Source organism: Phascolarctos cinereus, unplaced genomic scaffold, assembly GCF_003287225.1.
Source record: "Phascolarctos cinereus isolate Bilbo 61053 unplaced genomic scaffold, phaCin_HiC Scaffold_726;HRSCAF=1367, whole genome shotgun sequence".
Lineage (NCBI taxonomy): Eukaryota > Metazoa > Chordata > Mammalia > Diprotodontia > Phascolarctidae > Phascolarctos > Phascolarctos cinereus.
The window spans coordinates 124,460,868-124,485,095 of NW_027556098.1; the positions used below are offsets into that span (position 1 = coordinate 124,460,868).

The 24,228-nt window shown below is 40.2% G+C and overlaps 1 protein-coding gene across 5 annotated transcripts in view; it reads right to left on the reverse strand.

The window, feature by feature from the left end:
- Positions 1-24,228, reverse strand: part of MSL2 (MSL complex subunit 2) — a 69,308-nt gene that overhangs the window by 25,192 nt on the left and 19,888 nt on the right. Inside the window, exon 1 of one of the 5 annotated variants that reach the window (XM_078146772.1) lies at positions 22,844-22,932. The exons of 2 other annotated variants lie outside the window; for them this stretch is intronic. Coding sequence is in view for 1 of the 3 variants with exons in the window: in XM_020986096.2 (XP_020841755.1) it covers positions 20,279-20,420 (142 nt within the window). In the remaining 2 variants the exon portion in view is untranslated. Of the gene's footprint in view, positions 1-18,510; positions 18,769-20,278; positions 20,421-22,843; positions 22,933-24,228 lie in introns of those variants that run through there. 2 more of the 5 variants (XM_020986096.2, XM_078146771.1) reach the window with 2 other exon arrangements.

Genomic DNA, 24,228 nt, shown 5'->3' on the forward strand with positions numbered 1-24,228 from the left:
AGCACAGGGCCTTATTACAACTTCTATCAAATATTACCACCTCCACACTCTCTTCTCCCTCCAATTCATCAGGTTTCATAATTTTCCTTATACAAAAATATGGTAATGTTAGTCTTTTGCTCAAGTCTTCAGTGTCTCCCAACTGAATAAAATTCCAACTCTCTTGCCCTCCACAATCTCATGTCATCCTACCTTTACAGTTTTAACTCAATGTACTCTAAAATTTCAAACTATTCTATGACGCACCTGAAAAGCATACTCTGTTCTTCATCATATCCATAACATTTAAACTATTTACTAAGTTTTCCTGGAATGTCCTCCCTTCCTTTCATTCCCGGGTTAACTTCTAGTCACCCTTAAAAGCCAAAACCAATTCAAATGCGACTCTTCCATGAAACTTCCCTGATTACCCTCACTCCTCAAATCAGTAACTCCCTTTGTCCCCAATAGATCTACCGTACCTTTTTTTTTAAAAAACATCTCTCTCATGTATTTACATATTACTTTATTATCAATTATCAACACTGGTGTCTTAACTTGCTATTAAATACTGACCACCATGAAGCCAAGAATCATTTCATTCAATATTATACCTCCTTCTGCACCCATTACATAATTCTTTGTACATTGTAGATGCTTAACAGATTTTTTTAATGAATTAAAGAATAGTCTAAAGCTAGAAAAATTAAACAAAAATAAATGGGAAGTTCTAATTTAGGCTAAAAAAATAAAGCACATAAATATAGGAACATCTAGCTTTAAAAAGTTCATGTAAAAAGAACCAGAAGGTATTAATTGACCATAAACTTAAAATAAGTGAACCATATATCACATCACTGCTAAGAAAGAATTTTTAATGTAATTTTAAGCTGCATTAATACAAGTACAGTGTCCATTTAACCATGACAGGTAACACTCCCATATTCTGCACTGACCAGACCACACCAACAATAATATCTTAGATTTATTTAGGGCTCTTTACTTCAATATTTTATCTAAGAAAAGGCAGACAAGGTGGTAAGAACACTGGAAAATATCTATATGAAGTACGGTTGAGATAATCAAAGATGTTTCATCTAGAAATGTTCAAACTTCGTGTGTGGTAGCTATTTTCAAAATATCTGAAATGCAAGAAGATATTTCACTTTCACATAAGCAAGAAATGTTTAATCAATAATGAAACATGTTATGAACAGCTAGGTGGTACAGTGGATAGAGTACTGGTCCTAGAGTCAGGAGGACCTGAATGCAAATTCAGCTTCAGACACTTATTAGTTGTATGACCCTGAGCAAGTCATTTAACCCTACCTTCAAAAAAGAAAAAAAAAAGAAATATGTGCTTATTTGGGGGCAGGTGGATGACACAGTGGATAGTGCTCCTGCTTTGGAGTTAGGAGGAGAGTTCAAATCTGGTCTCAGACACTTGATACTTACTAGCTGGGTGACCCTGGGCAAGTCACTTAACTCTAACTGACTTAGCAAAAAGGGGGGGAAAAACATGCCGCCTAAATTAAGTAGTGATCTACCCATCATCAGATATATTTAAGTAGTGACTATTCTTTTTCTTTTTTAAATGTTGGGAGGAAAGAAGTTAGACTAAATAACCACTTAAGGTCCTTTCAATATTTGGTGTTCTATGATTCTATAAATTCATCACAACTAAGAAATGTAGTTCTAAATTTATCCTAACAATCAATCAGTAACATTTAAATGCCTATTATATTCGGAGCACTGTGCTAGTTGACGGTTTTAAAAAAAAAATCAAGTACATGAGCAGGAAGAGGGGAGAGAAGAGACTTGGCTTGGTGAGAACAATGTGACAGAAAAATGCCAAAAGCACACAACCACAAGTTAATGGCACCACAAGAGGTGCTACAGTTACAGGTGTTGTCAAACAAAAAATAAAACAGCTAAAGTATCAATAAAATTTCAAAGCAATGACACTCTAAAGAATCAAGCTCACAAGCTTTGGAAATATTTTCAACCTACTCTTTAGTAATGCATAAGTTATCATATTATTAGTAGTCTGTTTTTCCTGAAACATGACTGCTCTTAGCACTGAAATTAATAAAAAATGTCAATACCAGATTCATTCTAGAGTTCTCAATCACAAAAGTGCAAAAGACCAACTTTGCTCCTACTATGCAAAATATTACTGGTCCCTGAAACTTATTCCTTAGAAAAATATAATAACTTAGTTAAAATGGCATTTTTATCCATTTATTAATCATTGTAGAATCTTGAACTGGAAAGTATATCAGATAACAGCTAATATAACCTCTTCATTTTACAGATGAGGAGAGTGACTTCCCCTAGTTTCACAGAGATGAGTCCAGGTTTCAACCCAGGTCCTCTGATTCCATAGCCAATGTAGATTCACTGTACTAGATTACTGCCCTAAATGTTCAATTTGACTATCTTTTCATCAAAATTCTACATAATTAAAATGGAATGAGGTACACTTAAAGTTCAGTTACCGAAGTACCAAAAGGGCTTCATTACACAGGCTATCCCAAAAGTCTTAGTGCAGTTTTAAGGAGGAAAAAGAGAAGATGATTAACAATAGGGGCCTGAATCGTGACTCTGCTACTTACCTCCTCTGTGACCTTGAGCAAGTCACTTATACCGTAGTGGCTCTAGTAATAATAATTATCATTTATATAGCACCAACTATGTGCCAGGCATTGTCCTAAGTCCTTTGTTTTTTTCCCCACAAGTAACTCATTTGATTCTCACAACACCTATGATAGGTGCTATTATTATCCCAATTTTACAGTGGAAGAAACCAAAACAAACAGATTAAATTATATGCCCAATATCACATAGCCAGTTAAGTACGTAGGCCATATTTGAATTCATGTCTTCCTGTACCCAGGCCTAGCACTCTACCACGGCGCCACCTAATGGCCAGTAGGCAGCTACTGTATATTAAAGATATAGTACCTACACATCGCTGCAGGTCTTAGAAATAAAAGTATTGTACCTATAAGTTTACGAACTTAATTAGGAAACAACGCAAAAGCATAAAGTAGTAAGAGATTCTGAATTTTGTTTCCAACAAGTTCTAACAGCATTTTATCATAAAAGAAATTTAGCAGATATTGGCTGCTAACCCATCTTCAAACTGAACAATTCACTACACACAAAATGGACCTTGAGATAGCAAAGCATTACAGATGGCTAAGACGGTCAGAAGTTTAACCTCTGCTCTCTACTCTGTGGAGATTCGAGGTTTCCATATTTCTGTGGTTTGGGCAGAAATAAAGGGGAAAAGCACTGTATCACATTTAGGGATAAGTTAGAAGAGAAAAAAGATGACAGGAAATGGTCACATTTGTATTAATTAAAAACTTTTATTAGTTTCAATTAAGTAGAGTCAAAGAAACATTTTTAAAGTAACAAGGTATTTAAACAAGGGCTAGGCAGCTAGGTGGTGAAATGGAGAGAGCACCGGACCTGGAGTCAGGAAGACCTGAGTTCAAATTCAGTCTCAAACACTCACTATCTGTGCAACCCTAGACAAGTCACTTTACCTGTTTACCTCAGTTCCCTCACCTGCTTCACAGGGTTGTTGTGAGGATAAAATGGTAATGCTTGTAAAGTGTCCAGTAAACCTTTAGGCCCTATGTAAATGTTAACTATTATTATTATGCAGAAAATTAAAAGATGACTTATGAAAGCAAACAGCAACTATTGAAAAACTATATAAAATGGGATGAGAAGGAGCAGAGCTAAGATGGCAGAGTAGCAGGAAGTAGAACAAGCTTCTCTCTCTCACAGACACACAGACAGACAGACAGACACAGACACACACACACACACACACACACACACACTCCATAAAACTCCAAACAGATCTAGAAAACTCCTTTCTTATCAGGAAGTTTTAAAAAAAAATTTTTAAGCAGTAGTGCGGATGGCTAGGAAGAGCACTCCAGCCCAGGTAAAGACTGTGCAGCAATGCAAGAGGAGGCCCCAGATGTAGCACAGACTGACTTCAGGAATAGGTGCCATCTGGGAATTTGGTTGATCACTACCCATTTCCAACATGTAGTTCTGTCACTGTGAACCAGCAGAGTTTTTCAGGTGGCTGATCAGACTTTGCCCCGAATCAGAACACTTTGGAAGCACTAAAAGCTTTCAGGTCCCCAGATCAGATTATCTCTGAGATCCAGAAATGACACAAGACTCAATACCCCAAGGAACCAGCAGCAGGACCAATCCACAAGTCAGGAAGTAGACAAGAAGAATGAACAAACAATAAAAGGATCCCATCATAAAGAGTCATTATGGTGACAGGGACACCTAAGACACAAACCCAGAAAAGACTGGTGCCAAAACATCTACAAGCAACGTCTTAAAGGAAAACACATTCATGGGCACAAATTCAACTAGAATTCCTGGAAGAGACAAAGCAAGAACTTTTGAAAGCTTAAAAATGTCTTTATAAATTAAATGAGAAGGGGTAAATGAGAAAAGAAATGAAAGATATGAAAAAAAGAATTAGAAAGGCAATTAACAGTTTGGCACAAGAGGTATAAAACTTTTGCCCAAGGAAAATTAGAATGGACCAAATAAAAGTTAATTACTAAATAGAAGAAAATTGTAAGGTTTTCTCAAATCAGAAACTGACTTGAAAAACAATCAAGGAGAAAGAATAAGAACCACTGGACTATCTGAAAGCCATAACCAAAAGAACAACAGAGGCAACACATTTCAAGAAAACTTTAAAAGAAAACTGTCCAGATGTCTCACAGTAAAGTAAAACCCAAATCACCTCCTCAAAAAAACTCCAAAATAAAAACTCCTAGGAAGATGGTCAAAATTCAGAACTTCCACTTCAAAGAAAAAACACTGCAAACAATCAGAAGGAAAGAATTCAAGTACCAAAGAACCACAGTCAGAATCACAAGATTTAGCAGTTTCCACTCTAAAGAAAGCATGAAACTCAATATATTCCAGGAGGTGAAAGACACAAACTTACAAACAACAATAACTTACCCAAAAAAACTGAATATATTCCTACAAGAGGAAAAAAAAATGGAATTGTAATAGAACAGGGGATTTACAAGCATTCTTGATGAAAAGACCAGAGCTGAGTAGAAACTGAAATACAAACACAGGAGGTCAAGAGAAACACAAAAAGGTAAATACAAACGAGCAATAAGTGTCAAAACAAAGATGAACTCTTTTCATTCTAATATGGGGAGACGATATATGTGTATACTCAAAACTAATCTAACTAGATAGGGAGTCCAGAGAACGTTTTTTATATGCTGATTTTAAAAGAAAGGAAAGGGAAATGGAATACACTAGGGGGAAAAGGGAGAGGAAATGTGGGGAAAATTAACTCACATAACTGGGGTTCAAGTAGAACAAACAAGGAGGAAGGGGTGGGGAAGCAGGCTACTCTTTAACTTCACTTCCATTTAACCTGGTCAAAAAAAGAATACACAAAGACAAAACAGGGGAATAGGAGGAAAAGATGAAGGGAAGAGGTCATGAGAGAGGATAAATCAAGGGAGGGATTAGCCCTAAGCAAAACAAACTCTAATTAAGGATGTACAAAAGTATTGACTGGTGTTTTGTTTTAGTTTTTTTTATGGTTGCAAAGAATTAGAAACTGAACAGGAATTGGGGAATGGCTGAACAAAGTTACAGTATACAAAGGCAATGGAATACTACAATACTATTAGAAATGATGAAAGGGATGGTTTCAGAAGATTTACATGAACTGATACTGTTAAATAAGCAGAATCAGAAGAACAATTTATACAATGAGAGCAACACAGATATTCTGATCAATGTAATGACCAACTATGATTCCAGAATACTAATGATGAAACATGCTACCACCCCTCCTGATAAAGTGCTGGAAGACTCAATGCAAAATGAGACTTTTTTGTTGATACAGGCAATGCAGTAATTTTTGTTTGATTATACATTTTTGTGACAGGAGTTTTGTGTTTCTTTCTTCAACTGAGGGGAAGAGGATGCAGTGATGGGAGAGAATGAAGATGAATTTCACTGATTTAATTTTTAAAAAAGGATGAGAAGTTGAAATGAATATATGAGAAAGAAAGAACAAATAAATGAAAGACCACTGTACATACTAAAAATTACTATATAAGTGGTGACTCATGGAAACAGACTTAATCAAACCAAAGAAAACTGAGAATGGAGCCATTAGAAATATACTGGTAGGGAGGCTGAGCCAAGATGGCAGAGTAAAAGCAGCCACTTACTTGCTTGAGATCTCCCCTAAATCCCTCCAAATACCTGTAAAAAAGAGCTCTAAACAAATTCTAGAGCAGCAGAACCCACAAAAAGACAAAGTGAAACAAAGCTCCAGCCCAAGACAACCTGGATGGCAAAAGGTCTATCACGCCAGACTGGGAGAGAAACGCAGTTCAGCATGGGCGCACAGGCGAAACAAGACACAGTGAACCTACAGCAGGCCTCAGGGTACAAAACACAGGCAGCTGTGGCGGTTTCCAGACTTCTCAACCCAGGGACACAAAAGACAACTTATGAGGTCAGTGGGAAAAGTCTGTTTCTGCGGTGAGAGAGAAGCATGGTGGGTGTCCCAGCCCCATTCCCCAAGCTCAGCCCAGGGGCAGCAGCTGCCTCCTGAGCTTCCTGCCCATAGATTGAGGGGGAAATTGAGTGGCTGATCAGAGGGGGACTGCAGGGACCGCTCTGCTGGTGCAGGATTCTCTTCCTTTGCCCATGCTTGGATCTGGGTCACAGTTCTAGGTGGGTTCTGAGGTGAGGAGGAGCGCTGACAAGGTAGAGCTTGTAGTGGCTGTGGAGAAGAAATCCTCCTTACAATTCCAAGACAGAAAAGAGTGCTTGTGGTCACTCACAGAACACAGCACAGGCCAGGAAAGAGTAAACACCTCGCCCTTGATCACAGCACCTTGGAAGAATTGAAAATTTACAGGTCCCTAGAAGTATCTCTGAAAACAGCTACACAAAACCCCCAAAGCCTGGGACAGTGCATTCTCCACACTGGAAACAGACCCTTACCTTAACAAAGAATTTATAACTCAAGTAATTGGCTGGGATCATGAGCAAGCAGCACAAAAAGAGTCAGACTATATATATTATCTTACTTTAGTGACAAAGAAGATCAAAACATACAACCAGAAGACAACAAAGCCAAAGTTCCTACATCCAAAGCCTCCAAGAAAAATATGAATTGGTCCCAGGTCATGGAAGAGCTCAAAAAGGATTTTGAGAAGCAAATAAGAGAAGCAGAGGAAAAACTGAGAGTGATGCAAGAAAATCATGAAAAACAAGTCAACAGCTTGCTAAAGGAGACCCAAAAAAATATACTGAAGAAGATAACACCTTAAAAAATAGCCTAACCCAAATGGCAAAAGAGGTCCAAAAACCAATGAGAAGAATTCCTTAAAAAGCAAAATTGGCCAAATGGAAAAGGAAGTCTAAAAGCTTACTGAAGAAAATACTTCCTTAAAAATTAGAATAGAGCAATTGGAAGCTAGTGACTTTATGAGAAATCAAGACACTGTAAAACAAATTCAAAAGAATGAAAAAATAGAAAACAATGTGAAATATCTCACTGGAAAAACAACTGACCTGGAAAATAGATCCAGGAGAGAGAACTTAAAAATTACTGGACTACCTGAAAGCCATGATCAAAAAAAGAGTCTAGATATCATCTTTCAAAAAATTATCAAGGAAAACTGCCCTGATATAGTAGAACCAGAGGTTAAAATAGAAATTGAAAGAATCCACCAATCACCTCCTGAAAGAGATCGCCAAAGGAAAACTCCTAGGAATATTGTAGCCAAATTCCAGAGTTCCCAGGTCAAGGAGAAAATATTGCAAGCAGCCAGAAAGAAACAATTCAAGTATTGTGGAAATAAAATCAGGATAACACAGGATTTAGCAGCTTCTACATTAAGGGACCGCTGGGCTTTGGAATATGATACTCTGAAGAGCAAAGGTTTACAGCCAAGAATCACCTACCCAGCAAAACTGAGTATAATCCTTCAGGGGAAAAAATAGTCATTCAGTGAAATAGAGGACTTTCAAGCATTCCTGATGAAAAGACCAGAGCTGAATAGAAAATCTGACTTTCAAATACAAGAGAAGCATGAAGAGGTAAACAGGAAAGAGAAATCATAAGGGACATATTAAGGTTGAACTGTTTACATTCCTCCCTGGAAAGATGATATTTGTAACTTATAAGACCTTTGTCAGTATTATGGTAGTTGCAGGGGAAAAAAATGTATATGTATAGACAGACTGACAGAGGGCACAGGGTGAGTTGAAGATGAAGGGGTGATATCTGGAGAATAAAACTAAGGGGTAAAAGAGGATTATACAGGAAGGAGAAAGGGAGAGGTAGAATGGGGTAAATTATCTCACATAAAACAGACAAGAAAAGGATTTTACAGTAGAGGGGAAGTGGGAGATTTGGCTTAAGGAGGGAATAACATACACACTCAACTGGGTATGGAAAGCTATCTTACCCTACAGGAAAACAGGTGGGAAGGGGATAAGGGGTGGGGGGATAATAGAGGGGAAGGGAGATTGGGGGAGGGTGTAATCAGAAGCAAACACTTCTGAGGAGGGACAGGGTCAAAAGAGACAATAGAATAAATGGGGGGCAGGATAGGAGGAAGGGAAATATACTTAGTTTTTCACAACATGACTACCATGCAAGTGTTTTGCATGACTACACATGTATAACCTGTATGGAGTTGCTTGCCTTCTCAATGAGGGTGGGTGGGGAGAGAGAAAGGGAGAATATTTGGAACCCAAAATTTTAAAAACAAAAGATTAAAAAAAAATTTGTTTTCACATGCAACTGGGAAGATATACAGGCAATGGGGTATAGAAATCTACTCTGCCCTACAGGAAAATAGAAGAGGAAGGGGAGGGGGCAGGGGAATAGAAGGGAGGGCAGATTAGGGGAAAGGGTATTTAGAATGCATGTTGTCTTGGGGTTGGGGGAGGGATGAGATGGGGAGAAAATTTAGAACTCAAAATCTTGTGGAAATGAATTTTGAAAACTAAAGAGAAATTAATGGACAAAAAGAAGAAAAAAAGAAATATACTGGTAAAAGGAATACAAGACAGACTAAAGGAGTAGTCAATTAAGTTAAAAACACACAATAGATGACAATACTGTACAATCATGACAGAGAAAATGAAAATGATGACTATTCTGACAAGTCAAGAGAATGGGGGGAGGGGATGACAGAAATTACCCCAAGGTCCACAAACACAAAACAAAGCAATAGCAACTATGCAAATTTTGTACAGCATATTAAAAATAGAAAAAAATCTTCATTATTTGAAAACTAATTTCCTTAAATTATCATTTTCTAATCACTATTTTTCTTTGTCTACTGTCACTCACCACACCATATACATTCTCTCACACATTTCTGTTTCCCTAATACTCATTCATTCTGCAAATATTTACTGAGCACTCCTTACAAAGTCTACCATGTATCACTCTCAATCCCCTAGGATACTGGCCAAATTCTCCTTGCATCTCCTCCCCCAGCTACAGATCCTCCTTCTCCATCTCCCACAAGTCATCTGACTTGAACTAAATTGGTAAAAAGCAACCAGAAAAATGAAGTCACAAAGAAAAGTGACTACTGCCCCTACTATTCTACTGAAATTGCATCGAAGTCCTAATCATCAAATCAGTCCTTATTCTCCTTACCCTATCTACAACGTTTCATATTGTTTAACAATGGATCCTGAATGAAACTCTGGCCACCTTTGGCTTCTCGAGACATTATGCCATCTCTTTTTTCACTAGGATAAGATCACTACCTCTATTTCCTTTGTTAGCTTAATTTTCTATTCCTGCACTGAAAGTGTGGGCATACATCAAAATTAAGTCTTCAGCATCTCCATCTCTTCTCCAGATCTGAACATGGACTAGGGAAGACTATCAATTTGTAAGTCAAGAAATCTGAGTTCAAATCCTGTCTCAGACATTTATATAATGAGTGAAAATTGGCAAGTCACAATTACTAAGTGTCTCTGTTTTAGCACTTGCAAAATGTGGATAATACTTCCACTACCTACTTCTCACAACGCCGCGAGGAAACTTCGTAATCTTTAGTTTTATATGATTCATATTATAGCTTCAATAATAATCTTTAAAAAAAAGATGACTGCCAAATCAACATCTCCAACCCTATCCTCACCCCTAAACACCAGTGTCACCCAGAACCAAAGATGGAGAGTTGAAAGGAACCCCTTTAGAGGCAATCTATCCCAAGGGTTGGAAACTCCTTTTGTACTGGCTGTGGGCTTAAGAATGGTTTTTATATTTTTAAAGACTAAAATTTCATTTAAAAATGTAAAAACCGTTCTTAGCTCCCAGCCAAAACAAAAACAGGTGGCAGAGCAATCTAGCAAACCCCGATCTAATCCAATAACCTCAATTTTACAAATGAAGGTAAAAAAAGATAAGGGTAAAAAGCAGTATTTTAATCCAGACACACTGGTACTAGAACAGAGGTTCTTAACCTGGGGTCCATGAGTTGGGTTTTTTTTTTCAATTTTTTGAGACCTTTATTTCAATAATTAGTTTCCTTTGTAATACTTTATTTTATGAACACAAGCTTCGTCAGACTGCCAAAAGGGTCTGACAAAAAAGGTTAAGATTATCTGCACTAGAGATATTACTTTTCTGCAGCATTGCTGTTGCCTCCCTATATTTATAACTGTTTGCTCAGTAACTCTAGCTGAATATCCATCATTTCACCCCTCAACTTACATAAAAGCAAATTCAATCTTTTCCCCCATTCCACCAAACACTGCTTCTGTTGCTAATAGTACCATTTTTCACCTAACCACGAACCTTTAAGTCATCTTTGATTCCTTCCAATTCCTATCTACAATATCTAATGAGTTTTCAAAGCCCTGCTAGTTCTTTCTTGGAAATGTTTTCTTCATGCTCATTCCCGTAACTTGTACCTAGCCCAGAGCCTTTATTTCACACTGTAGCATAGTGCCAGTGAACAAAAAGCACTTCATAAAAATGCTTATTGACTAAATACAAAAAAGTCCTAAATTATTTTCCTGCCTCAAAAGTCTTTCCCCTCGCCAATTCATCCTGTACTTTGTCACCAGATTAAATCTTCCAAAACAGGACTTTAATCTTGTCATTGTCTTTAACTTCAATGGCCTCCCAAAACTTCTGCACAATAAAATGCAAATAACTTACCTTGACATTCAGGACCCTCTACCATGTGACTCCAATTTACCTTTCCATAGTCTTTCCAACTGTTTCCAAACAGGAGGAAGCCCCCAACTCTAACCAAATCGACCCATTTTTGTCCTATTTGTAATGCCTTAGCCTGGCCTTGTATTATGCCTCGTTAGCCTTTCTTCAAAGTAGTTTTTAAATCCCACTTCCTCCAAGAAGCCTCTCTCCCTCCTCTGAATACTTTTTGTATATAAAACTCACATGACAATCTTATACTGCTTTATGACACCTCTACAAGCTTGAGCTGTTACTTGACTTCCTAATATTCATCCTTTAATTTTTTCTGTTGTATATAAGCTCCTGGAGGACAAAAACTACAGATTGCAACTTTTTTTTTTAGTGTCTCTTCGGAATCCAGCAGAATGCCCAACACATAATGGGCATTCTAGAAATCTTTTTTTTTCCAATGTGTATAAACCCCAGACCCAGGAAAAGTTCTTGAGGGAAAAAATGAACAATCAACTATGACATGCATACAAATACTAGTTGCCAAAATAAACCGTGAAATCTTGTAGTTCCTTATCAGCTGATCCAACTCCTATAAAATTCTTCCAACTTGTGAACGTGAATGTCCCAAGCTAAAAAAAAAAAAAAGCACCTGCTTCAATCCTACTTCATTTCATCCCAAACCTAAACACCTCTAATCTCCAGCTGCCTGCCAGACATTTCCACCTGTTATCAACGATTCAATAAGCATTTATTAAGTAACCAATAGTCAACAAATATTTATTAAATCTATGGTGGCCCAGGCACAGTGCTCCATACAGCTACCAAACTGAGTAATTCCTAAAGCACAGGCCTGACCAAATAACTCCCCTGCTAAAGAAGATTGAGGGGATTCCTTACTGCAGCCTTCTCTGCTGCATTATTTACGCCCTTTACAATCTGGCTCTACCCCAATTTGAGAGGCAGATTACATATTTAATCCTCTCCCCCACACCCCCACCCCATGCTCTACCATCCTGCCAAACTGACCTCATTGTTCTTCATACACATCATATACTTCCAATGTCTTTGCTTACTTTTGGTTCAGTCATGTCTGACTCTTCATGACCCTGTGGACCACAGCACACCAATACTATGCAGAGTTTTTTTTGGCAAAGATACTTTAGTGGTTTGCCATTTGCTTCTCCTATGGAGTAAGGCAATCAGGCTAAATGACCTGCCCAGAGTTACACAGCTAATATCTATCTAAGGCTGGATTTGAACTCGGGTCTTCCCGACTCCAGGCTCGGCACTCTATCCACTGGTCCTCCTAGCTGCTTTTGCACACACAGACTACTACCCATATCTGGAATTCTCTGCCTCTTCAATCTCTATTTTTTGGAAACCCGAGTTCCCTTCAAGGTTCAATTCAAACTCCATCTCTTTCAAGAGGTTTTCCTGATTCCCCAGTTTGTTAGTATACTACAAAATCATTGTTTATATAAATATGTGTATATATACACACATACATATGTATAAAAATCCATCTTTATTTACCTTAACTGTAAACATGTATTCTCCCTCCCCAGCAGAATATAAACTTCTTAATGTCACTGTCATTTTTATGTTTATATGCCTGGCCCATACTAGGTGCTTAATAAATGCTTGTTGATTAGCACTTCTAGGGCTATATCCCAAAGAGATCAAAAAAATGGGAAAAGGACCCACATGCACAAAAATATTCATAGCAGCTCTTTTTGTGGTGGCAAAGAATTGGAAATTGAGAGGATGCCCATCAATTGCGGAATGGCTGAGCAAGTTGTGGTATATGAATGTAATGGAATACTATTGTGCTATAAGAAGTGATGAACAGGTCGACTTCAGAAAAACCTGGAAAGACTTGTATGGTCTGATGCTGAGTGAAGTAAGCAGAACCAAGAGAATGTTGTACACAACACAGCCACACTGTGCAATGACTAATATTGATAAACTTAACCCTTCTCAGCAATACAAGGGTCTAGACATCCCCAGAGGCCTCGTGCTGGAAAATGCTGTCCACATGCAAAGAAAGAACTATGGAAGCTGAATCACTATCATATTTTTTTCTCTTCTGTTGAGTTTTGTTTCCTCTTTCTAATGGTTCCTCCTATTGGTTTTAATTTTTACTTACAACTTCACTAATGTGAAAATATGTTTAATAGGAATGTAAATGTAAAGCCCACATCATATTGTGTGCCGTCTTGGGGAGGGTGGGAGGGAGGAAGGGGGAGAAAAATTTTCAACTCAAAAGAATGTGTGATTGTTGATAAATCAAAATAAATTAATAAAATTTAAAAAAATACAATACAATAAGAATCTCTTCAAAAAAATAAATGCTTGTTGATAAGTCAAGATAATTAACACATACTCCAAACATGTCCATTATTAATAATTACCCTACTCTAAATTGCTCAATTTCTTACCTCAAATTTTAAAGTATGCAAAAGTAAATGATGCTTCACATCTGAGTTCGATCAAAATTTTAAATTTTAGTTTAAAAAAAGTATGACTGATTTTAGGAAAAAATTTTAAGTACATCAGGGGAAAGGTAGCAAGTAAATTTCAAATGAAATTATGGGCGTGAAAGTGGTGAGAATAAAGTGCTAAATAAAACATATTTCTATTGAGGTACTACATTAAATTTTAAAAAATCCATTTTCCAGTAAGTGGGTCAAATAATAAGTCAATATTTGTCAAAAGAATTGAAAGTTATAAATAACCATATGAATGAATGCCCTAAATCACTAATAAGAGAAATGCAAATCAAAACAACCTGAGGTTTCACCTGACATCCAAAAGAGAGGCAAAAACATGGGAATAGTCAATGACACAGGAAATGTGAAAGATAGTTACACTAATGAATTGCTGGTAGAGCTGTGAATGGTGCAGCTATCCTAGAAAGCAATCTGGAATTATGTAAGGAAGTGACTAAAAGATCCTCTCTTGACTGAGGAGAGAAGGAAGAGGAAGGGAACAATCATTTATTAAGTGCTTACCAGAAACTGAGCTAAGTGCTTTTTACAAATATTATCTCATTTCATCCTATAATTCTGAACAGCAGGTGCTATCATTATTGATTTTTTACAGCCGAGAAAACTGAGGCAGACAGAAGTTAAGTAACTTGCCCATGGTCACCCAGCTACTCAGTGTCTGAGAGCAAATTTGAACTCACAACTTCCTGACTTCAGGCCCAGCACTATATCAACTGCCGCACTTAGCTGCCTCCAGAACTGCTACAAGGCAACATGACAAGGCATGATGACAAGGAAATCAATGACAAAAAGAAAGGACCTATTACACCAAAATATTTATAGCAATATTTTCTGTGGTAGCAAAGAACTGGGTGGGGAAAAAACAGATGCTTATTGATTGGGGAATGGCTAAACAAATTATGGCATAATGGATAAGAATGGTGAAGCTTATAAGAACTGAAACATAGAGAGTAAACAGAATCAGGAAAATAACCTACACTCTAATTACAACGTGAATAGAAAAGAAAATAATGGAACCTGCAAACCACTTCAAAATTGAAATGAACAAACTCAGCCCCAAGAAAAGATATGAGGCAACATTTCCTCCTGCTCCTTTGCATGAGTGGAGAAACATAAGCACGAGATATTAAATACACAATGTCTGGTTTGTGGAAAATATTTTTCCCTTTCTTCCTTTATTACAAGTTATGGCACTCTGGCAGAGAGTAAAAGGCTGGGGAGAGGGATGGAGAATACAGGAGAAAATAAAAGATCTTTTTAAAAATATCAATAAAAACATATATGCTGGGAATGGTGGTACACACCTGTGATCTCTGCTACTTAAGAGTCCAAGACTTGAGATCAGATATCTGCACTAAGGCTGGTACCAATATGGTGAGACCTCAAGGCGGAGGGGGCTGCACCATGCTACTTATGGAGGGGATCAACCAGCCCAGGTCAAAATGCTGATCAGCAACAGGATCAACTGGTGAGTGACTACCATACTTCTAGCCTGGATAAGCTAGAGAGACCCAGTCCCAAATTTGAGGCAACTAGATGTCACAGGATAGAGCACTGGGCCTGAAGTCAAAGGACCTGAGTTCAAATGCAGACTTGCTAGCTGTGTGAACCTGAGGCAAGTCACTTAACTTCTATTTGCCTCAGTTTCCTCAATGTAAAATGGAAATAATAATAGTACCTATTTGCCAGGGTTGTTATGAGGACCAAATTATATATCTGTAAAGTACTTAACACAGTGCCTGGCACACAGCAAGTGCTATATATAAAAGCTAGCTATTATTATTATATGGAATGGCCTAGCTAATTCAATGTTAACTTCTCACGGCCCCAGGATACTTCAATCCAAGATTACAAGATGTAGAATAATTACCAATATGTACTGGGTAAGGAAAATTTCCTCAATGGGAATTTCCTATGACAACCAAATCATAGGTCAGAACAAGAAACTCAACCTTTTAAAAGGGACTCCAAACAGCCACTCTAGTTAATAAGCCTGAATTATGAATTGGACACTCCTAAACTTCTAGGAAATAAATGTGGTTGAATCAGTCACAAAATTAATTCTCTTCTTAAATGGGGAGGGACTGTGGAAGGAGAAAGGAAGATCAGGAAGTCCATCGAATTTTACTGTTAGCAAGGCCCTTAGAGACAGATTATCTAGCCAAACCTAAAATTTTACAAATAAAGGAAACTCTGACCTAGAGATGCTCAATAACTTGCCACACAATTTAATGGCAATGCAAGGACTAGAAACCAGAACTCCTGTCTCCCAATCCAGGGGCTCTTTACACTGTACCTAACACTACACTACCACTTATTTCCTGTTTGATAACTGTTTTAAAGGAAAGTTGGGAAATCTTTCATTACATTTTCTGGCAATAATAATACTTAGCATCTGTACAGTGATTTTAGTTTTGCAAGAGATCTAACACAAATTACACCATTTGATAGTGACATTATTCAAGCAAAATTCTGTATACAATTTTCATGGAGCTGGATAAGAGGTACAAAAGTTTTCTTTTCTCAAACATTAATTCTGATCTTGATGCTTCAAAGGATGCTAATTACACTTCCCATGGGATCATTGTATTTTCCCATATGACATATGTAGGAATTATTTATGCACTTCACTTTACTATATACTGCTCAAGAAATTACAAATTTAATGAAAATTTTCAAAACTCTAGAACCTCCAAAGCCATTTAAGCCACCCTTACCCCTTCATTTTACAGATGAGGCAAATGAGTCCCTGAGCAGTGACTTATTTAAATTCATCTATGTAGTAACAGGATTCAAGCCTCTTAAGCTTTCCTCCAAATCCAATGTTCTTCTACCTCACACTTTCCTCTCTTCTAGATCTGGAGCAGAAGTAGGAAAACTCCAGCTAGAAGCTTAATTTCATTCAGTACTCAGGACAACATTGCTTTGGTCACAGCTACTGGAGTCCAAAAAATATTTTCTCTTGTCCTACTTAACCTCTTAAAATTTAAGAATAAGGAGTCATTAAAGACCTAGGAAAAATTGTTAATCAGCTGTATTTCAAAGAGCAGTGTTAACACCAAAGCTCAATTTCAATTAGAAACTGGGTACATATGACAGGCGTGGTATTTACCCAATACATCAAATGCTGAAGTTCTTTTTAGTTCTTCACACATTCACCAACCCATCCCTTACTTGCCTTCACTTAACTCACCCAACCATGGACAAGGCACTGTATTCAGTACTATGGACTACGTAAAGACTTAAAAGATACAGTCCTCAAGGAACTTAATAGAGGGGAAATAAAACACAGTACTACAAACAACTAAAATACAAGGTACTGAGTGATCAGTGATATATTTCTGTCTCTGAGTGCTACAGGACAAAAAATATCTATCTTGGAAGTTCTGGAAAGGAAAATGTCAAGGAGTTAGTGAGTGATTTTGAGAAGGAAAGACAGGAGGTTATTTCAAACAAAGAGCAAGGCTGGAAGACAGAAGGCATATTAAAGTTGAGAAAACAGACTACAGCATAAGATTTGTTTAGGTGGGAGATAGGGAGGGAAAGGAAGAATGATGCCTGAATATGAAGACTTTGATTCCCAATTCTGTATTTAATTAAGCATAATATAAAATTTAAAAATATTTATCAAATGAAATATTATGAACTACTTTTAGCATCAGGTGAATTTAACCTTGTCTCTCTCCAAAAAAAAAAAAATCAAATTAATTATTACTTCCACATGGTATCTGAAGTTTTCTCCCTACAGGGGGAATGACCATTGGGTCATCAACAGAAAAAAGGAGGGAAGGGATCATTGTATTTTCCCATGCGACATATGACTTCTAGTCAGCTTAGTACAGTATAAATACAGGCTCAAGAGTTAAAAGACCTGGACTCAAATCCTGCCTCTGACACTAACTCTTGGGGATTCAGTTGTCTCAACTGTAAAGAGGGTTGGACGTTATAGCCTCTGAGAACCCTTCTAACTTTAGTTCCACGATACATAGAGTCAAAGTAGAAAAGACCTCCCCCCCCAAAAAAAAAGCCTTCAAGTAAAATAGTGCCAGAAAAACCATCTCAACTAATCATTTATAGTGACTTTCAGGTGTTGTTATTAGTTGTACTCAGAAAAAATAAACAAAACTGAATCTACAGTAAGGATTATTAACCTTTTTTGTGTCATGGACTGATTTAGGCAGTGTGTCCTTATGTGTATGGACCCATTCTCAGAATATTTTTAAATTTATAAAATTTATAGGATTAAATATGAAACCAATTATATTGAAATATACTTGTCAAAAATTTGTAGTTCTTGGACCCAGATTAAGAACCCTTGATTCTAGGAGATACAGAAAACCAAATGGCTCAATTTTATGCTGAAAAGTAGATAAGGGAATGCCACTTACTTTTGATACCACAAAGGAAAAAAAGACACACACAAGTCTTTTTTCATAAGAAATCAGGCAAAAAAGCTTCATATGAGAGAATAACTACAAAGACCCATTGTTGAGCAGAATTTCCTCCTGTTACCAGGGTTAAGGATGATAAAGCCTCAGGAAAAGTCCAACTGGATATCTTCAAGATCATTTTTTCCAGAAAAAAACTTTGGTTTAAGAGGATTTTTCATTAGCACCACTATCTTGTGCAAGAAAAAAAAATCTAGTTAAAAATTATCTACAGATAAAAAGTTATTGAAAGGTATCTACAATTAATAAACTACTAGACTTCATGAAAATTTGGGTAAGCTAGGGATCTATTCAAGGACAGAAGATCAGGAATCACAATTAAATCTTGAAACCTTACCTGATCAGCTCCCTCTCTTGTCTGCAGTTCCCCGAGTCCCAGTGCTGGGGTTGTACTTTGTTTTGCTTGGGGGAGGGTGTAGAAGAGTGAATTGTTCGAATGTTTCTCACCTTCTCTACCCACCTAAGCTCAAGATTTTGGACAAATGATAAGACGCTCCTCCTGGAAAAAATAAGTTGCATACCCTGTGGCTAAGCTGCTGTCTCCATGCCCAGAATCATTATTTTAGAATTGGAAGGCACCTTACAGCTTATCCAATACAAATTATTTCATTTTACAACTAGGCTCTAGCTCAGAAAGGTGAAATAACTTAACCAAGATCACTGATTCTGCCTTTCGACTTTAAATATCAGAATGAGTGGTAACAGATATTAATCATATTCTGGGACTGTTACTTAAATGTTTCTATGCCTAGCTTCCTTTTCTAACTGGACTGGATTATCAACCCCTAAAGACAGGGAACCAAAGTCTTAGGCACAGTACATATAAAAAGCCATCAGTAAAATCTCTTACAGATATATAATTTTTCCATTTTGTCATGATGCAAGTCTTCTCTTTTCTCATTCAGGGTAGAGGAAATCAAAAGAACCTACATTTCAAGTTCTGACTACCTACCTTGATCAACAATCGAATACACAACTAAATGAAGTTTAACTCTGTCTTATTTTCCCTAAAAGTAGTCCTCTCCACTAGCTTTGTTCTACAGTATTTTAAAACTGATTCATAATGTGCATATTTGACAATTCTTTTCTTTGAAGCATTTCAACTGTCAAATAAAACATACTGACCTCTAAGTCCTTCAAAAATACTAGAACACTAAAAAATCTATCAGCTTTAATTCAACAACAAAAATACACCTCCAATAACCCAAAACAGCTCAAGAGATAAATTACAAAAAGAAAAAAAAAAGATAACTGAAAAAGATAGCCCTACAGAATCCCATGGCAAACACCAAATTACCATCAAAGTGATGCGATCTCTGCAAAGAACACAGGCCTTAAAGTCAAGTACAATTTTGGATAAATCATTTCACTTGCTTAGGCCTCAGTTTCTTCATCAGTAAGATAAGGAGTTTGTTCTATGTAACCTGTCTTCCTCAGTTCACTCTTCTACTCAAAAACTTCCAATCATTTGAGACAGAATACAGGTATGAAAACCATACATTAATTTCTCTGGCTGTGGACACACCACCACCCACAAACATAACACAAGACCCTTTGGAAAGTGCTACGATGTTCAGCAGACCTCAGTTTCATCGAAATCTGTAAAATCATTTCAAAGGCCCTTCAACTCTAAAATCTTATAAGGACTTAAATGAGTTGAGAACCTTTCAATAAGATTAAGTGTGTATTTTAAAACCTGGCCAAGAAAGTAATGAATTATCTAACAAGCAATATACACAGAATAAAAAAACATTTTGTCCCTCTAAAATTACTGGAAAAAGGCAGAAAAACTGAAAGGAAATGAAACTAGTTTGACGAGGAGGCCCCACTACGCAAAAATTTTCTTAGTTGATAATTATGTTGTCTGCAAACCTTAAAGCACTACATATATGTTAGCTAAAATTATTGTTTCTAAAGTTTCAGAGAAATGATTATTTTGTAATGGAATACTTACTTTCCACTACTACAAAAATACAGAAACCAGATTGGGCCTTAATGTAAACTACCGTACTTTCAAAATGTTAAATTCGTTTTTACCATTTCATACATATGTAAAGACTTCAAAATATTAAGCTATACTGTAGAACAATAAAGAAAAGTCTCACCGCAAACGCAGCAAGACAGGGATTGTCTGAAGAAAGGTAGGAGCCTATTAATTTCTGTAAATGACTTGGGATCCCCAGGGTCGTAGTTGAGCACTAGGCGGCTCGCTGAAATGTAAAGAGCAGTAGCATTCACCGGGTTCATTGCAGACACTTCGACACTGATGATTCCTGGTTAAAAAGAAAGTTCGGGTCCAACTCTGTAACCAGACACGGTACAATGGCCAAGATGCAAAAATTCGTTTGAAAACAAAGTTGAACCACTGCCCAAAGAAGTAACTTAAATCCGTACAAGTTCCGGGAGCTGAAGAAATCCTCCCACACATGGGACCCTGGCGCCCCTCCTCCTGAGTCCCTGAGACTTCCAGACAAAAAGAAAACTGTGTTCGAGTTCCTCCGGTGCAGGAGCCGGAGAGGCAGGAGGGAGAGGTGGCCGCCCCAAGCTAGTCCGTGAAGCGGCTCCGGTGCACGGTGCGACCGGGGAAGGCTTCCCTTAGTGGAGCTCGGTGGGGATCCGCTCCAGCAGCATCTCCCGCCGCTATTATCAACCTCCTCCCCGGTAAGGTTCGGCGGCGGAAGGGGGGAGGGGGAAGGGCTCGGGGTTAAGGGGAGTCCAGGCCCCCCGACCCCGGTGCGCGTGTGTGTGGAGCTGGGAGGCTGCTTCTCTGCCGGCTGCACCCCTTACTCCATCACAGCGCCAGGCCGGGCGGTAGATGCATCAGCTTCCACGCTTCTACTGCAAGCGGTGGCGGCGGATGTTGCTGTTGCTGTTGCTGTTGCTGTTGCTGCTGCTGCTGCTGCTGCGCCGCCGCTGCTACTGCTGCCGTTGCTGCTGCCGCTGTAGTTGGCGGGGCCCGCCGCCGCTTCCCCCATGTCGGACGCGGGGCCCCGGGGCTGATTCCGGTTCTCGGCCCCGGCGTCCACAACCCGGCTTGCGCGGAAGGAACGTGGGTGCGCAGGAATCACTTCGGATGGGGAGGGGGAGGGGCAAGGGTCGGAGGCGGCGGGATGGGGGCGGGGAACAGGCCCCGGGCCAGGCCGCGGCGCCCCTCACACACGCACACACACACCGACACACACACACCGGGGTCACCAGGCGCAGGCGCCGCCCCCTCACTGCCCCGCCATCTTCTCCGTGCCACAGGCACCAGTCCCTCTGCCTTCTCCTCAGAACACGACGAGGACAGCCGCCACCGCCTTCCGCTTCTGCAGCTACAGCTTCTGCTCGGCCGCCGCCGCGGTCACCAGCACACACCGCCAGGCCCCGCCGCCGCCCAGCGCACACACACACAGCAAGGCCCGGCCGCAAGCCCCTCCCCCCAACACACCACAGCCACCGCCACTTCTGGACTTCACACGCCGCCCCGACTCTGTCTGTCCCGGGCCGCGGCAGCCCCAACAGATCTCACAGGCTTAAAGGCGTCTCAGGCCCTGCCGGCAACAGCGACCGTTACCCCAACGGGCAAAGCCACGGTCATCCCCGAGACTCCCCCGCCGCCGTCGTCGCTACCGCCCACACGCATGCGCAGTCTGTACCCTTCCCCCACCCCCCCCTTCCCCCGTCCCTTCCCTTCCCTTTTCGCCTGCTTCTCCTCTAGGCGCCCCCGCCTCCTCTTTCTCTCTCCCTCCTCCCCCCTCCACCTCTCAGCCCCGGACCCAGCGCATGCGGGCTGTCCACCTCCCACCGCCGCCTGTCGCCCGCGCGTGCGCCATGGACTTCTACCCAAAGAACAGGATAAACAGACAAGCGCGTTCACGCGCTCCACCTTACCGCTCCACTTCCCCCACCCCTCCTCCCCTTCTCAAAAAAAACTCGCCACTTTCTGCGCATGCTCGACTGTGCCAATGAGTTTCCTCGAGTCTCCGGTCACGACTGCCAGCAGGCGCATGCTCGCTCTCTACCCTCCCCCCTCAACTCCTCCCACCCCCCCATTTGCCGCCCCCTCCTCTCTGAGGCTGAGGAAGGGGAGGGGGCGGAGAAGGGGCGAAGTGATCCTCCCCCAAACCAAAGCACTGGGAGCGGCCTTCCGCATAGCTTCACCTCGCGTTCTCCCCCACCCACACCCCCTCGAGTACCGCATGCTCTCGCCGCCCTTGCCCCGGAGAGGGAAGAGTGCGCCTTTCTCCCCAGGCCCGGCCTTTCCCCGCAGCTGACGAGCTACCCCGGCGCCCCTCCTCTTCCCCACCTCTCCGATGCGGCTCCCGAGGGCGTGGTGCCTGCGCCAGGGCCACAGCCGCGGTCATAGCTTCGCTCTCAGCGGCCACCTGGGCTCCGAGCTGCGCGGGAGGGGGAAGGGGGGGAGGCCGAGGACCCGAGCCGTGGGGGTCAAGGTCAGTCCAGGCTTTCTAGGGATTTCTGATTCGAGCCCGAGCTCGGAGAGAATGCCCGGGCCCCTGCTCTCAGCTCGGTCGGCCAGGGGCCTGGCCCTTTCCAGTCTCTGGCGTACTGCCCCCAGGTTATCCTTGACTCGTGTCCAGCTGGAGGGTCCGGCCAAAACTAAGTCCAGATTTGCCTCCCCAGTGACTGCCTGCATGCTTTTCAGTAAGCATGGTGCCAACACAACGCACCTTGAATGCTACGGAGAGGCTGAAGATGACGGCAGAGCACAGAACCAGGAGCTCATGCTGACCTGCCCTTTCTCTTTCTCCAAATCTACATCCCCAGACTAATTGGCACTGACCTCCGTATACCATCCTCACATTTCACGTATATCTCACTCCACCCTCTTTTGTACTCGATTTAAAACAAAAAAAATTTACTGGACAGGTGTCCACCACTCAGCTGTCAAAGTGATCTCCCCAAAGCGTAGGTCCTATCGTGTTACACGCTGTCCCAACTCGGTACCCGCCATTGGCTCCCTGTCAACCTCCAGAATCAAATACAAAATCCCCTGGCGACCAAACCCTTCATAATTTGCTCCTCCCTCCTTTTCGTCCTCCTTATACTTCACCCTGCCTCCTCCAAGTAATCGGCTATCCAGGAACACTGGGTTCCTTGCTTTTCTTGGAACAAGACACTCCATCTCCTATCTCTGGGAATTTTCACTGGCTGTCCTCCAAGCCTGGAAAGCTCTCCCTCCTTATCTCCATGTCCTAGTTTCTCTGGCTTCCTTCAAATCCCAGCTAAAAATCCCACCTTCTACAAGAAGTCTTCCTGATCCCCCTTAATTCTAGTGCCTTCCTTCTGTCAATTATTTCCAGTTTATTCTGTACATAGCTTATTTATACATAGTTTGAGTGTGATCATCCCCATCAATTAGACTGTGAGCTCCATGTGAGGCAGGATTGTCTTTTACCTTTCTTTGTATCCCCATCGTTTAGCACAGAGCCTGGTATATAGGTACTTAATAAATGTTTGACTAACTGATCTGACATCCAGATGTGTCCTGACTTAAGAGCTTTGGCCTACTCCTGTTGATAGACCTGACTTTTCTCTGAGAATAAATAACCCGACTAACCCCAAGATTCTGCTTTAGGGATGATCAAAAAACTTAACTAGTGTGATAAGAAATGTCCCCCTAGGAATATATGTATCTATGGAACATCCTTTATTATTTTCTCCTGTAAGAAGTATAAAGTTCTAAGCCATCTATAGTCATATGAAAAAATGCTCTAAAACACTATTGATTCAAGAAATGCAAATCAAAACAACTCTGAAGTACCACATCACACCTGTCAGATTGGCCAACATGACAAAACAGGAAAATGATAAATGTTGGAGAGGATGTGGGGAAATTGGAACACTAATGCATTGCTGGTGGAGTTGTGAAATGATCCAACCATTTTGGAGAGCAATTTGGAACTACACCCAAAGGGCTATAAAAATGTGCATACCCTTTGACCCAGCAATAGCACTTCTAGGGCTGTAAGCCAAAGAGATCATAAAAATGGGAAAAGGACCCACATGTACAAAACTATTTATAGCAGCTCTTTTTGTGATGGCAAAGAATTGG